The sequence below is a fragment of the Telopea speciosissima genome, chromosome 8 (genome assembly GCF_018873765.1).
Source record: "Telopea speciosissima isolate NSW1024214 ecotype Mountain lineage chromosome 8, Tspe_v1, whole genome shotgun sequence".
Classification (NCBI taxonomy): domain Eukaryota; kingdom Viridiplantae; phylum Streptophyta; class Magnoliopsida; order Proteales; family Proteaceae; genus Telopea; species Telopea speciosissima.
Window position 1 is genome coordinate 13,542,370 of NC_057923.1, and position 16,683 is coordinate 13,559,052.

General features: G+C 40.1%; 1 protein-coding gene across 1 annotated transcript in view; it reads left to right on the forward strand.

The window, feature by feature from the left end:
- Window positions 1-8,001: 8,001 nt before the first annotated feature.
- The window catches only part of LOC122672142 (nuclear pore complex protein GP210), a 108,733-nt gene continuing 100,051 nt past the window's right edge, over window positions 8,002-16,683 (forward strand). Inside the window, exons 1-5 of the mRNA XM_043869638.1 lie at window positions 8,002-8,303; window positions 9,061-9,326; window positions 9,925-10,091; window positions 10,989-11,205; window positions 16,083-16,429. Of these exons, the coding sequence (XP_043725573.1) occupies window positions 8,140-8,303; window positions 9,061-9,326; window positions 9,925-10,091; window positions 10,989-11,205; window positions 16,083-16,429 (1,161 nt within the window). The 5' untranslated portion in view covers window positions 8,002-8,139. The remainder of the gene's footprint in view (window positions 8,304-9,060; window positions 9,327-9,924; window positions 10,092-10,988; window positions 11,206-16,082; window positions 16,430-16,683) is intronic.

Below are 16,683 nucleotides of genomic sequence, written 5' to 3' on the forward strand. Positions count from 1 at the left end.
ACCGCTCTGTTGCTTTCACGATAAGCAAAGGACACCGAAGCCCTAGTTGAAGCTACTAGGGACAACACCTCCCGGAACCAATACCAACCTTTCCAAAGATTGCACCTCTGATGGTTAACCATTCGAACGGTGGCAGCCGAGTCCGAGTTAACCACCACATCAAGGCAACCTAGGACATGACACAGCTGCAGACCATCTTTCAAGGCTCTTAGCTCAGCAATCGAGTTCGTGCACACACCATTAAAGTTAGCGAAAGCCGCCAGAGCCACACCATTGGAATTCCTGATTATCCCACCACCTCCACCAATTTTGGGGTTTCCCCTACACGCCCCATCCACGTTAAGTTTTACAGAAGCGAGAGGTGGACACCAGTAAACTGGAATAGGGCGTCGCAACTTGGGGGTTTAAGATATCATCCCAAAACACTGGAGTATTAGGCTATCCCTGGAGGAAGCCATCCGACCCACCGAGGTGAGTACCAGTGCTTCTTTCACCCAGCCTTTAATGCGCTCAACAATTGAACTAGTAGTACGCCTGATGTCCCCATGTCTTCTATTGTTCTTCTCCTTCCAGAGCTCCTAAAAAATCAATGAAGGAAGGATCCTTGTGAAGAAAGCACTCAAACTGCTGCACCTAGCTGACTCATGCCACAGAGAGAAACAACCTCTAACATCCAGTGAGGGTAGAGAAGGGATGTCAAAAATTCTAAAAAAATAGTTCCACACCTTGGAAGCAGTTCCGCTAGAGACCAGGCAGTGATCCATAGTCTCCCCCCTTGGATTTCCACAACAGTTACACTTGGAAGCCAGGGGAATACCAACCGCCATCAAAGAGTCATCCATGGGGATCCTCCCATTAAGGAGCTGCCAGGAAAAGAATGCAACCTTTAGTGGTACTAATTGGTTCCACAACCATTTAGCATAGGGTGTTACAGGGGAGGCATCTCATATCTCATTCCAAGCCGACCGCGTAGTGAAGCAGCCATCACTAGATGGGGCCCACACCAGTACATCTTCTCAGTCAGAAAGAGTAGAGTTTCCTTGACAAATGCTATCTCTGATCTCTACTGAATCAATGTGAAGAAGGATGTCCTGCCTCCAAGAGCCATCTTCCTCCAAAGCGTAACACACAACTTCGTATCAACCAACAGTCCATTGTCAACATAGTCAATCAGGGGGCCCGCCCCAGCCCAGTTATCAAGCTAGAAGGAGATGTTGCCAGAACCAATCAACCATCTGGATTTATCCATCAAAAGCCCTTTAAAGGCCAGAGTGTTACGCCACGACTGAGAGCCCACCATATGCGACCCTGCCAACGTAACATGTAAGTTTTTAAGGAACTTAGCCCTGAAAAAATCACTCCAAAGTGAGTGGAATAGCAATGTTTACAATTTAGAAGTTGTTCTCTCTCTCATAAGTGCGATGAATTTAATCATTCAAACAATTAGATTTCATCAAGTTTGAAGGAAGTTATATAGGCACCATTTTTTTGGACGAATGAACATAATCTTCCTATTATTGTGGAGCCATGCTTGGGTAATTAACTATAATTGTCTCTATGTGATAGTTATACTCATGAGAAGGTAATTCTATGTTCTTTTTTATATCTAATCTTCCCTATCATTCTCCTTACTTCCTTTTTATAGTTCCAAATCTTCCTCTGCCTATGCCATGTTTGAATGTTAGGATAAAAAGGTGAAATATATTTAGAAAAAGAACGAGTGAAAATAATGAGTTTTTGTCCTCATTTTCCCCAATGTTCTATGGATTCATCTGATTGGGAGTAACGGGAAAGGAAGTGAAACATAAGTTGAATCGAGACTTAAGAGTGCTTCAAAGTGTGCCTATATGTTTACATGGATTATAGATACAGGATCCAGCTTGTCACGCCCCTATTCCTTACAAGGAATATAATATAATATAAAGGGTGACTAGGACGACGCGTGTCATCCTACTAATATTAACACAATATGATATCAGAATGCGAAAAAAGAAATATTATATTCCAAATATCAGTAGTATTGCAGAAGCGTATAAAATCAAATAATTACAAGATGTTCAAAGGCTAGATGATAAATACAGTAGTTAGTTACATTTCCAATGACCATCTAATAACTATCAAAAGGGTATAACAGTAAATGTTTATACATGGGCCTAAGCCCCAAAAGTAATCAAAAAGGGATCAAGTCCCAAGAATCCTCATGGCCCGTAGGCGCAATCATCGCAAAGACACCCGTCGCCATGTTCTTCGAACACGGCTTGCGCCTCCTCCTCACCAATCTCATCGTATCCCGAGGGCTGAACTCCAAGTCCCACGAGATATCCGTCACCTGCATCATAATCTAAAAAGTGTGCGCACGAGGGGGTTAGCTCTACTAAGCCAGTGAGGGGATGGGGATGCACAACATGCAATTCACATAGTCCAATGATGCATGCACATGTTAATTCCATTTTTTCACCTATCACACAACAAGTCAGAGGTATATGCTACTGCAACAACTCGGGAGACACTGTGAGTCACTTAACTTATCGCCACAATGAAACCTCAATTGTCACCTGGGGCCTACACCGATTGAAGCCTCCAAGACCACTCAGTGGCAGACCCCCGATAATCAATACTACTATGACTGGCCTCTCTTCCCTCCATAGAATTCGGTGTACTGATTACCCAACACCTAAACCCCTGTTGGTAAGGGTCGTAACATAAGGGTGCAGATCCTAGCCACAAATAGTCTACATGCAATTCCTATCGTCCTGAGAGGTAATCCGGGCGCATCAACTTTTCATCTGGTTTAGTGCCCAGTTACCAGCACGGCACGGTGCATACAGTTCAATATGAAATTCAATCAAAATATTATATATAGTCTGGGGTTCCAGCACCGACATTCTCCGACACCGTAACCCGAATTTAAAAAGAAAGCAACCACAACATTAATATATCATATCCATTAAAAGTATGCAATATGCACAAGCATGCTTAATAAGATATACTATTAGCATGATACATGTATATTTAATGATAGCAAACCCAAACAAGACCAAACCCACTCATAATATATATGCCAAGCACCAAGATTATAAGTTGTCGCATCGATCAAGCAATAAGCCACAAGATGGATATATTAACCTAAACAAGGAGTAAAAATAAGGTTAAACAAGCAAAGGGAAAGGATCCCCAAAAGGTCTCCCATAACCACTTAAGTACAAGGTTTTAGAAGCAAAGTGGTTGCAGGAGTGGCCTCATGCCCAATTTCTGAAACCACAGGTAAATCTTAGAAAACCAGGGGCTCAGGACAGTCTCAGTCAAGTGTGGTTGCACAAGTGGTTTGTCTCAGGAACTGAAACCACACATAAATCCTAGCTTTCCAGGGGCCTTCTCAGGGAGGTAATCTCAGAGTGGTTTTTTGCAGGTCTTAAACCACATGTAAAACCTCACACTTGCAGGTCCAAAATCTGAAGGATCTTCCTCCAAGGGTTCCATTTTTAAGTAGTTTAAAGCATAGGAACATCAAGGACGCTTCTTCCTATGACCATTAGGATTCTAAGACCTCCCTAGGTCCATTCAACCCAAGGGATTCAAGAGAAGGAACTGAGAAGAACCCAACCTAAATCATAATAGGGTAAAAACCCTAAATCTCTCAAATAGAATGAGATTACTAGTCTTAAAGCTTGTAATGGAGTGAAATAATTCCACCATAGCCTAGGCTTAAAGGTTCCATCAATTTCTTGGGTTCCAAGAGAACTCTAGGTCAAGTCTCTCCCATCTCCCAACTCTTAAAACCCAAAATAGAAGAAGAGATGTAGGACTTAATGGCTTACCTAACCCCCAAGATAAGAGAGCTCCACGATTTATGGCTCCAAGAGGTGGGGTCTCAACCTTCCACCAAGCTTCTCCACCTTCCTCTTTCACCCCTCTTTCTCTCCTCCACGATTTAGGTTAGATGGGAGAAGTAAATGAGAATTGAATGCTCTCCCCCCTTTAGACTTATTTATAGAAAGTGGATCTTGAGTCTTCTAAGTCAAATGGGTCAAGAGAGCTAAATGGGTTGACCCATTAGTTCTATTTGGGTAAGAGAAAGGAATAACCCATCATTGGGTCAATAGAGTTAAATGGGCCTGCCCACAGGCTTTAATTAGGGAAAAGCCCAATTTAAAAATGGGTTCACATGAGATGGGTATAAGTCCTCAATGTGTTTCCCCAAGGTAAGTGGGACCCGAAATTAAATATTCCCCTCTCACATGAAATAGCTCGAGCGGTTCAGACCTTGACCCGTACTTCGAGGTCACCACAAAAATCATAAATAATAAAGCTTGAGGGCTAGAACTTACTTTTCCCCTGTCATGGTTTATCACCCATGACCCCGAATAGTTTTGCCACGGCAATGCCAAGCTCATCACTGAACAAAGTGTCCAACTGAGGCGACGGTCCAGGATGTTCTCTCCTAAACTTCTCGCTTCCCGGGCTGGTACTTGGAGGCCAATCAACAAAGTCGCCGTCAACGAACTTTCTCCACTGGCGGTTGAGGAACCTTTCCTCCACAGGCAAGCCCATACTGTGGTCAATGATTTTGTAGCTGGGTTTGACCATCATGGAGAACAAGTCACCAGCATACATGGCAGTGATATCTACAAATCACGAGGAAGAAATAATATTTAATTATATCCCGGGGTACGGGTATAATAGAGCTCCCCTCCAGGGAGCCCAGCACCCAGGGAGTGCCCAGGGGGGCATCCAAGGGGTGAGCTGTGTTGCACACATCCCGGCATGCGCCTAGTCAACCATCGGGATGTGTGCAGCACAGCTCAACAGCTGGTTGCCCCTTGGGCACTCCATGGGCACTGCGCTCCTTGGAGAGGAGCTCAATCCATAGATACATGGACTGCTTTATTAATTAGAAAAATAAAAATGTGCACTACATGGGAGTGTACCTTAAGACTAGACACATGGGGGCAAAATGATCGCCCCGCCGGCCCGCTCCCATGAAAGGCGATAATGACTGTACTATTGATGTTTTTTTATGCACTCCAATTGATTTTGTGCATGGAAAGAGAGGCCACCCTTCCCCATAGAGAATTCTTGCTCTTAGGAAAAAATGGCATGTGTTGATTTTGGGAAAAAACAAAAATTGTAATGGTGTGTTACAACCTCTGTTAGCAAAAATGCGTTGAAAACTCCGTTTTAAATGTGTTCCCGTTTTAAACACATTTTGTCGTATGTTTTTCCCAAACATACGAAAAAAAAAGGCAAACGACAAGCATTCCCATTTTAAATGCGTTTAAAACACGTTTAAAACATGTTACCCTTTTTTGGCGTTTTTTAAGACCTTGGACTTGTTGAACAATGGCTTATTTAACCGACCATATCTCTCTCTCCCGAACTCTGATCGGCCTAATTCTGTCACCGACATAAAGATGACTCAAAGGCCTACATTTTTCATGATTTTACCTTCAACTCAAGGTTAATGCACAGACGTACACCGAAATTAGAAGCATGTATTAAAAATAAAAAGTCCTCAATTTATATGAGAATAGTGTCATTTTTTTGAAATATAAACGTTTGAAACCTATACCATCTGTTTTTCATTTTTTTTACCGTTCTCTGTATTTTTTATCGTCTGTTTGCAATTTTTTACTGTTTAAAATCCGAATTGTAAGACTTCGTTTTTTGCCGTTCCTGTTTTTGCTAACTCTGGTTACAAGTTACAACTATCGTTGGAAAGCCAGGTTTGCTGATTCTACTTGTCTTCTACAAAAACCTGGTGACTCGGCCTTGTCAAACCCGGTCATGACGAGTCACATTTTTTAATTTATAATGCAATAAATATGTATACATTAGGAAAAAATCATAAAAATACAAAAAAATATGGGGAAAAAAAATGTAATCACATATCAATGCATTTTGAGTTTATACCATTGAACAAGAGAAGGGAGTCGAGGAGTTGAGGCTTTCGTATTGTTTTAGATTAGGGTTATTTCCAAATGCCCCCCTGAAAATGGCTAAACTTATAGTTTCCCCCTAAACTTTCACTAATTCCATGTGCACCCCTACTTTCCAAACTAAGTACCAATATAGTCCCTCCCGTTAGTCAGAGACGTTATGTTATAATGGATCCTAGTTTTTGAAAATTTATGGACCATTCTGCCCCTTGATAGCCCTTATTTAAAATAAATAAAATAAAAAAAAAAAAAACTTGCAATTCATCTTCCCAAAATAGTTTAGGGTTCGGGGAAGATGAGTTTTTGAATATGAAATGGAACAATTTCCTGCACTCATCTTCCCCAACAACAAAAAGTGAGTTTTTTTTTTAGGTCTCAAAATGATGGTCAATGTGACAAGCAAGGATACCATAACCAAGAGATGGGCATAAACAAAGCATCGAGGTCGTCCTGTGATGGCGATCCTCCCTATTGTTGATGTTGATGGGCTCACCAAATCACTGAACCAATATTAGAGATGCAATTCACAGGATCTAGCAGACAGGACACGAGCAGGTAGCAAGCACGATAGTGGCAATGAGTTATTGTTTTCCCCTCTTCCTTGCAGTTGCAAGTTGCAAGCAAGATAGTGGAGATGGGTTATTGTTTTTCCCTCTTCCTTACAAACTCCGGATTGAAAAAAAGGTTGTTTGAGAAACATTCCATTCTCAAATCCTTGGATCATGCTCATGAATGCAGTCCATTATGGAATGCAATTTTTCGTTCTCCAGCTTGAATCTCGAGTTGCCATCGTTTATGCATTTGCATTGCAATTGATGCTCAAAATTCCATTCTGTTGCAATTTGGTTGTAATTCTTATTCTTTAGAGAAATTTCAATTTATTTTTTCAGGCCCCAATCGTATGACTCTTTCCATTATTTGCTAAGCATTTGATGTACCGGTAAAAAAAAATCACTTCTTTCTTTAGGGTGTGTAGGAAATTGTTCCATTTCAGATTCAAAAACTCATCTTCCCCAAACCCTAAACGATTTGGGGAAGATGAGTTGCAGGTTTTTTTTATTTTTTAAATAAGGGTATTTTTGTCACTCTACCCTATCAAGGGGTAGAATGATCCATAAATTTTCAAAAACTAGGATCCGTTATAACATAATGTCTCTGACTAACGGGAGGGACTACATTGGTACTTAGTTTGGAAAGCAGGGGTGCACATGGAATTAATGAAAGTTCAGGGGGGCAACTATAAGTTTGGCCATTTTTAGGGAGGCATTTGAAAATAACCCTTTATATTATGGATTTACTATTTAGTTAACTCCGTTCCTAAATGAATTGGTTTTATGATTTTTTTTTTAAATGGTTAAACTTGTTGATTTTGTCATGACTCGACTAAAAATACCGAGTTTTATTTGACTCGAACCATATATGACCTAGTCCCGTTATTTTTTATCCTGGCCTAGTCTACATGACTCTTGATCAGATTTTCAAAAAATTGACTCGCCTAGTGAAAACCTGATTTTCCAACTATGACTTACATCAGAAATAAAAATTTTAAATTTAGATTCTAGCCTTCTAGAAAGGGGTTGGGTGGGGTGGGGTGGGGGGGGTGCCGGGGAATCCAGATCAGCTACCCACATGGGGAAGGGTGGGGACAAATCTGACCCCTCCATGGGGTGTGTGGGTCCCACATCCTAGAGGCGGGTTCCACTCCCCAATGGAGGGTTCAGATCTGTCCCCACCCGTCCCCATGTGGGTAGCAGATCTGAGCTGGTGGCCGTGTGGGGAACAGACAAATAAGAATTGGGTTTCTGTTAATGTACATGAGCGTACACGAGAACGGCTCACAATCGTTCAGATGAAATCCATTCCATGTGGGTCCCATCGAGTGGATTCCATCTAAATGGATGTGAGCCATTCTGTACATTCACGTACATTCACGTACGTGAACGTGATCCTGGCTCGACAAATAAGAACCTGAGAGAATAAAGGCGTACTTTCTACGCGGCCTCGACATGGCGGAGTGCCACGTCACCAACAAACCCCAAATGCAATTTCCCGCTGTTTCTGAAGCGAGCTACACTACAACAGCTCAAACCTCGCTACCCTAAAACCAAGAAGCAAGTGCCACGAGGGTTTCTCATCCCAATCTCCATCAGTAAATGAGCTCGATTTTCTCGCCTTCCTTCCGGCGATTTTCAGGTCTCTCGAGATGCCTCAGTTGGTGCTGTTGGCCGTGCTGTTGCTGCTTTCAAGATTTCCGGCATCGCTGTCAGTTCAGGGTCCTCATATAACTGATGTTAACATTCTGTTGCCTCCTCGTATGACTTATCCCGTTGAATATCGGCTTCAAGGAAGTGATGGTTGCTTCACTTGGTACGTGTCTTTGTTTTTCTACTTGAAACTGAAATTTACAGCACAACGACGACCTGTAATTTTTTTTTGTGTGTTTGAGACCTTTACTCATTGTTTGCTTAATTCCGACGCGGAGGCGGATTCAGATGCTTTCGTACTTCCTGGATTTTTAGCTCGTTTTCTTCATGTATTTGTTTTTGGATTGAGTAGGTCTTTAATTACTGTACTGGTTAAACACTGTTTTGTGCTTCTGCGTTTTGGTTAGCATTGCTGGCTGTAGCGGCGGCCATCTTATATATTTTGCGCATTTTTAAGAAATGTCAATGCTAAATGCGCCACTTCAGTAGACGCCCGTTGCTACCAACGGAATGAACTCACTCCATTACCAGTATTTATAAATTGTAGGAGAGGAAATTAAGTGAAACATACCATTTTTTTCTTCGAGTATCTCTGTAGCCAGCTTCTATTAACAAACTATGATCTCAAAAATATATTGGTGGACCCTTGGATCTTCCTGTTCATAAGCATTATCTATTTTTGTTTGCGTTTTGAGTTTATAGATACTTTACATTTATAAATAGCATGAGTGTGTGCTCTCCGGTATGACGAATAATGAACATCTATTTGAACACGCAAACATATGCACATGATTCTTTTGAAACTCTTTGATTCGTAGTGGGTGAACATGGATAGAGATTGTTTTTAAGACTGCATTGTCGCATGGTTGTGCCCCATCCCTTGCATTTCAACTGAACATAGGATTTTATTTACTTGACAGGTCATGGGATCATCATGATATTCTCTCTGTTCAACCTGAGTACAATGCTAGTAGTCACTGCTCGACAAGTGCTCGTGTGAGATCTATTGCCCCTTATGGGGGTCGAAAGGAAACTGCTGTTTATGCTGCTGACACACGTAGTGGTTCTGTTATCCGTTGCAAGGTTTTTATTGATCAAATCTCAAGAATTCAGATATTTCATAGCTCTGTTAAACTTGATCTAGATGGGCTTGCTACACTACGAATTCGTGCGTTTGATAGTGAAGGTATTCCTGAAGCCAGTGGCCGTTGACTTCTTTTTGATTTCACTGTGGATCTATTAGCCCTTTTAGTGTGTTTCCCTTGCACTCTCTGACCTAAGTATTTTGTTTGATCGGGAAAATGTGCCTCATTGTAATTATTTGATGTTATTGCTATTTCTATTGTAGTCCTCAATTGTTTTCAATGATATTCTGACACGGGTGTGTTAATAAAAATAACCTGTGGAACCTAGAATCATTCATGTGATAACCTGCAGTACTGGGCTCCATTTGCCTCTGTATAGTTTATTTTAGCTACTGGTGCATGAGAGCAGGTCCAGGTTTATAGTTATCAGCAGAAAAAGGGAGAAGGTACGTCAAGGTTTTTGCAGTTGGCGTGTTTGCGTTAACTGATTTTTGAATATGGCTGCTCATCTATGCATATGAGTATTACTTGTGCACTGTTTATCCTCTCTCAACTTTAATTATATGCTTATATAAATGGTAAAGTTAATTTTGTTTGCTCTGTGCTGACTTTCTTTTTCTTTCCTTTTGGGGGCTGGGTGTGGTGGAGGTGTTCCCTTCTGGTTGTTATATGTTATTGACTTGTCAACTTCTGTTGCAGAAAATGTGTTCACATCATTGGTAGGGTTACAGTTTATGTGGCATCTCATGCCTCAAACTGATGGAGATCAGCATCATCTTGCTCATGTTCCGTTGAAGGATTCTCCTCTGAGTGATTATGGCGGTTTTTCTGGTGATCTAATTATTCAAATAAAACTGGAAGATAGCGTATGTATCTGCTAATGGATTCAAATGATTAAAGAGTTCTTGTTTTAATTTATGTCCTTTTTTTAATTCCTAAATATATCACATTAATGTAGACTAATCCCAAACCAGAAAAATCCAGCTAGAAACTAGTACAAACAGGATCACAGAACAGGGGGAACAAACCAGAAAATTGAGTGAAAATAGAGCTGCTGCAGGGAGTGAAGAACTAGTAGAAACTGACCTATCATACTGATTAAAGTGATAGAAAAGTAGAAGGGATAATAGAGCAGGAATCCACTTACAGTGGTTTTAGAATCCACCAAAACCCGTGAAGAGAATCTACTCTTCCACTAAGTAATCCACCTTAGCCTTCACTTGGAATCCACCCAAGCATATATTGAATTCGCAACAATTTTCAGAAAAATCTGAAGTATTGAATTACTACAGTCAATGGAAATGCCTATGGCCTGTACATGTATTTATAGCCTTTGTGAGTCAGTAATAAGATAGCTTTTACAGGTAAAAGCTTTAGAAATAATAATAAAAAAATAGCAGATAGATAAGGATAAAAAGATAAAATAAAGCTGAGCTGGATTGCTAACATCAAGCCTATTCCAGCTAAGATAAAACAATAAAATAAGAAGTGAAATAGAAAACAGGTACTAAGAATCCAATTTAACTAACTAACAAATCCCGTATTCCTACCTCCTACCCATATTTTATGCTCATTAAAGTGGCCAATTACAATGGAAACCCTTCGGTTCAAGGCTTACACATATGTAACCTAATCCAAGGTTTATTTCTTCTAAAATAAACCCACTTTTGTAATTTGTCTGCATGACAAATACCATGAATTAAACCTTTTGTTGTTGAAAATAATGCCTGGTGGACTGATTTATTTACTGTATGATGATGCAGGACGTTTATTCAGATTTATATGTTGTGAAGGGAACCGAAATCGGCCATGAGATCATTTCAGCACATGTGCATGAGCCTCTATTTGAGCATATGGGAGATAAGATTGTTTTAACTGTTGCAGAAGCCATGTCACTTGATCCACCCTCACCAGTTTTTGTCATCATTGGTGCTTCTGTCCGCTATAACCTTAAAGTTATTCGTCAGAATATTCCTCAAGGTTTTCTAACATTATTCTTTCTATTATAGTCAAATAATTTCTCGGTATGTTTGTTCCTGTATCATGTCAAGTACACAATACACATAGCTCTTGCAGCAGAACTATAGCTGCTGAGCTTCCTCAGTTTCTGAAATTAGTTACAAGATGTAGAAATTGTAGCATTATTGGCTTTGGGTTTAGGTGTTGATTGTTAGTGTTGTAGTAGATGTAGCTGCATTGGAAGGTCCAATGCCATCCAGGTAATACAGCCCATCGCGCTCAAGCCCTCCACCAATCATCTTCCTTGTCTGAAGGTCCTGAAAAACACAATAAGAGGGATAAAAAGTTACTGAACAGTTAAGAGATTTAGTTAGCTGACTGACCATAGTTGTCACGGCGTCACGGCGATCCAAGTCGGTGGAGGGGTGTCACGTCGATATATCGACATGTCCACGCCATGGCGAGCATGTCGACCATGTTTTATTTTTTATTTTCTCTATTTTTAATGTTATTTAGTATGATAGAATATATGTCCTATAACATAAAAAATCAACATGAAAGTGTACTACTAATATACTATGGTTTAATTCATGAAAGTGTAATATCCCCCCCTTCTGTCTCTCGACTCTCTCCCTGTCTCTGTGTGTGACACTGTGTGTATGTGTGCACTGTGCAGGGCAAGAAGAAGGAAAAAAAAAATACATTCTCTGTCTATGTGGAAGCCTGCAACTGCAAGGCAAGAAGTCCCAAGGTCTGCGACTGTAAGCAAGCTAGTTGCAAGGCAAGAAGAAGAAAAAAGAAAAAAAAAACAAAAAAAAACCGAGAGGACTATGGCTATAACTACTGACTGGAATAAATCCCTCCCCCCTCTGTCTCTCGACTATGTCCCTGTCTCTGTGACTGTACAAGCAAAGAAGAAAAAAGAAAAAAGAAAATAAACCCGAGAGGAGTCGAGGACTACTAACTGAAATAAATTCCCCCCTCTGTCTCTCGACTCTCTCCCTGTCTCTGTGTGTGTAACTGTGGCTGTGCAAGGCAAGAGAAAAAAAAAAAAACAAACCGATACTACTGGCTGTAATCACTACCGGAGGCTGGGAGGAGAAGAACTGAAGAAGAAGAAGAGGTCTGCCTGGGAGGAGAAGAACTGAAGAACTGAAGTACTGAACTGAAAAATCGAGTTGCCGGAGGAGTGGGAGGAGGAAGAAGAACCAAATTAAAAATAAAATAAAAATTTACTTACTTGGAGTCCTAGAGGTTGCCGGAGAAGTTCGAACTTCGAAGGCTATCGAGAGTTACAGGAAGCGAGGAACACAAGTTACCGTTGCCGGAGTCACGATCCTCTGTCTCAACTCTCACGAACTATTCCTCTGTCTCAGTGTCTCACGAACTCCTCTCGATTTTCCCTTTTGCGATTTCTATTTCCCCCCATTAGGGTATATGACTAATGTTATTATGTTTAATATTTTTAATTTTTATGATAATGTGTATTGCAGGTGTAACTTTTCAAGTTACACCTCCAATACACATTAACGAAAAAGCATCTAAGTTATTAAATGGTTTTTAAAAAAAAATAAAATATAAGCTTGACTTTTATACATTAAATGTTCAAATATCGATCGACATACCCATATATCGTGGTATGGCGTCCATGGCAACGCCATGGAAGCCATATCGCTCGATATTTATACATATATCATGGCGGACCTCGATATGCCCTTTCCCCCAGCGCCGGGACGCCATGGCGACGCCATGACAACTATGTGACTGACCGATAAAAGATTTAAAGGTAATTTAGGAACATGAAGAACAAGAGAGAAGTTCATGGATGATGTGGGAGAGATAGTCCCATGACCAGCTACCTGAGTAGAGGATCCATCAGCAAGGATAACATTAGAAGAGGTTTGAATAGGAGTTATGGTAGAAAACAAATTTGGCTTACCAGTCATGTGACATGAAGCTCCGGAATCAATAAGCCATGAATCAGAGGAAAGATAAAAAACGGAGTTACCTTCATATGCTAAGGTGGCAGTAGAGGTGGAAGCAGAGGCAGCTTCAAGCTGTTGAAGGCGTTTGACTAGCTGATTATAGTCATCCCGAGAGACGGAAGATGAAGTACTAGAACTCTGATTCACATCACCAGTGGGTTTCTCAGTAGTAGTATCAGTTATGGCAGCATTGTCTAGTTCTTCGCCCATTCAGGATTTCCATGCTTGGCCCAACAAGTATCCATAATATGATTTGCTTTACCACAATAAGAGTACTGGCGAGAAGACTTGTCAACCACAGAATGACCAGTACCACGTCCACCAGTGCCATGGACACGGCCTTTGGATTGGCCACGTCCTCGTCCACAACTTGCAATAAAGGCTGAGTTATCCTTAGGTGCATTAGATGTAGTAGCCAGACGATTAATGTGAGAGAAAACTTCATTTAGAGAGGGTACTTTCTCCCCTGGAAGTAGATGACTCTTTACAGACTGATAGTGAGGATGTAGTCCAGCTAGGAATTTGACATGATGGAACTCAACTCTTTATTGTTTCAACTGTTCCAGATCAGTAGTTAAAGGCTGATCTATTTGGAGTTCTTCGACCATTCCTTTATAACTAGCAAAATACTCATTCAAGGTTTTATCTACCTGTTGGAAATTAAAAAGTTTCTCATAGAGATCATATGTGTGAGAGATATTCCTTTCTTGAGAGATTCTTTCTCGCAAATCATTCCATACATCTTTAGCAAGTGTATGGAACATAACATTTGATGCAATGACAGGTTCAACACTGTTCTCTAACTATATCTTGATGACAGAATTTTCACGCATCCATTCATCATATGCTGTGATTGTAGCAGGATCCTTTGGATCATGATTGGGTGGATCATCAGTAATATTTTTCAGTTTGCCTTTGGCATGAATGTAGACGTGTACTGCCTGGGCCCATGGTAGATAATTGGAAACTTCGGAGAGTTTAATGTTAATAATCTGAACTTGGATATTGTCCATATGTGGCTTAGGATCAGCCATAAGGTAGACAGTGACTGATTGTAAACAGCAGCAGCAGGAATAAAAAATTTTGGGTTTAAAAGGACACAAGAAATTAATGGAATAGAATCCAGAGGAACAACAGTAACAGTGGTGATTATCGGTTCTTAATTATAACCAAGTTAGGGTTTGAATAACCAAAGCAAAACAGCAGCAGGTAGGTATTAGGGCTAGAGATCCCAAACTCTCAATAATGACCGAGTTTTGGAGGATCAGCAGCAGTGGTAGTAATCAGTTCTGAAAGAGAACCAAATTAGGGTTTAAAAACAGCCCAAAACAACAGTAGTAGCAAAGAAAGGTATAGAACTAGGGTATAATCACCCAAATTCAAGTATTAGGGTTTACCAACCTCAAATAATCAGCAGAGAAGGTAAACCGAGAACTGTAGATGACTCAGATTGAATATGCAGGCCCTTAAGTTGATGTAGTAGCGATTGGAGAAGGAGAATCAATGTAGAATGCTTAATAAAATACCGCAGATGTGAGACAGAAAACCTTGAAGAAAACTTTAATCATCAATGTAAATCAACTGATGGAAGCAATAGCAGCAGCAGAAGGATAGTAATGTTCTCCAATCAACCTTGGTAAGTAGTAAAAACCCTAGTTTTCAATTGAAAACTACATCTAGGGTTTAATCTGTAACAGTATGCAGCATAGGGTGCTGCACCCCTGTTAAAAGAAGCTTGAGAAGATCTTCAAAACCAGGAATCTATGCACCAACAAGTTATTGGTGCTGCTCTGATACCATGTAACAACAGAAACACTGAAGAAACCAAAACCGAGAATGGAGAGAGGAGAACTGTCAAGAGAGTGATCGAACTTGACAGTCTCCCTCACCCATCCTTTATTTATATACTTGAAATAAGTGGAGGATTCCTAATTTAGGAATCCTAGTTACAATATAGCACTAAGAATAAATTAGAAACTACCTACTCCTAATTACAATTGGATTCAAAGTAAAACATAAATAAACTAGGACTAAACAGTTGTACTTGAACTAGGACAACTCCTCACTCTTAGAACAAGAGAAAGAGACATATAGGAGGAGGGAATCTCGATCAGATGCAATATTCTGATCTAGATTGGCTCCCCTCTCCTATGTACTCGATAGTCTTCAACACTTACTATCCTACCTGCTTCTTTTCTGGAGGTATGATTATTGCCTTTTGGCTTGAATATTATTCTTGCCCTGAATTTCACTTTGCATTTTCTGACAAGTACCTCAATCGTGCCTTTCCGGCATTTAAGGCTCGAACTATGTTTCTGTGCTACCTAGCCCCCCAAAAAAATGTTTTTGCTTTCTTAATATTCGCTTCTTATTTTTATTTGTAAAGTGGTATCATGTGTCTTGTATTTCTGCATGTTTGGAATTTTTTTTGGTGAGAAATAACAACTTTGTTGATGGTAAATTAGAGATACAAAATGGTACTTAGAAGTACATAGGAATATCTAATATTAGAAACTTGCTAAAGGACCACAACACTATATATTACCCCGCAAAAAAGAGTGCCTACTTCATCTTGTAACTCACAAAGGAATGGAGTCCCCAAAGCAGATTTTGGGTCTAACAACCCTTCCTTTTTCTCCGTTTGGGAATTGCTATTTCGATCCAAAAGTTCAATAGAACGCCTGTTTGCAAGTTCAGCTCAACATTTATGTCAAACTAACAACATTTCCATGCATCCTATGTCCAAATGCCTCTAGACCTTTGACATATTTTAGTCCATGATTTATACTTTTGTAAAACAGTTTAATATATTTATCGGAATTTTCCTTGTTAGATTATGATTTTTTATCAGTTCATTCTTTCATCTCTAGTTTTTCTTTTTGGTCTCATAGCCTTTCTCATTTGCTTTTGTAGTGGTAACTTTGCCATCTCCTTATCATCGATGGTCGGTATTGAATTCTTCGGTGGCGCAAGTTGACAGTATGATGGGGTTAGCTCATGCATTGGACCTAGGAGCTACGACTATCATTGTTGAAGATATCAGAGTTGCAGGCCATGTGCAAATCTCATCTCTTCATGTTGTCATACCAGATGCTTTGTATTTATACATTCTGCCTGTGTCTATTACTGGCGATCCTGTGGAAGGAATAGAAGCTATTCCATCTACAGTGTTGTGGTATGCAGTTGTAGGCCAACAGTATGTCATACACATGAAGGTTTTCTCTCGTGGACCAGTTGCACAAGAAATACACCTAACCGAAGTATCAATCTCGTCTTCTTCTTCTTCTTTTTTTTTTTTGCTTTCTATAACTTAAGTTTCTTGATCTATATTTTGTATTATAAGGTCATAATTTTTTTATATTGATATTCCTAAAAAAATACTAATATAAATTTTATTATGAATAAGTTAATGTATTGATGTTCAATATCTGGAGAAAAGTCAGCATTGAAGGGGTGATGCTCCTTTGAATGCAAATGTCTCAAGCGCCAAAGATGGTTGACTTGAGGCCTTATT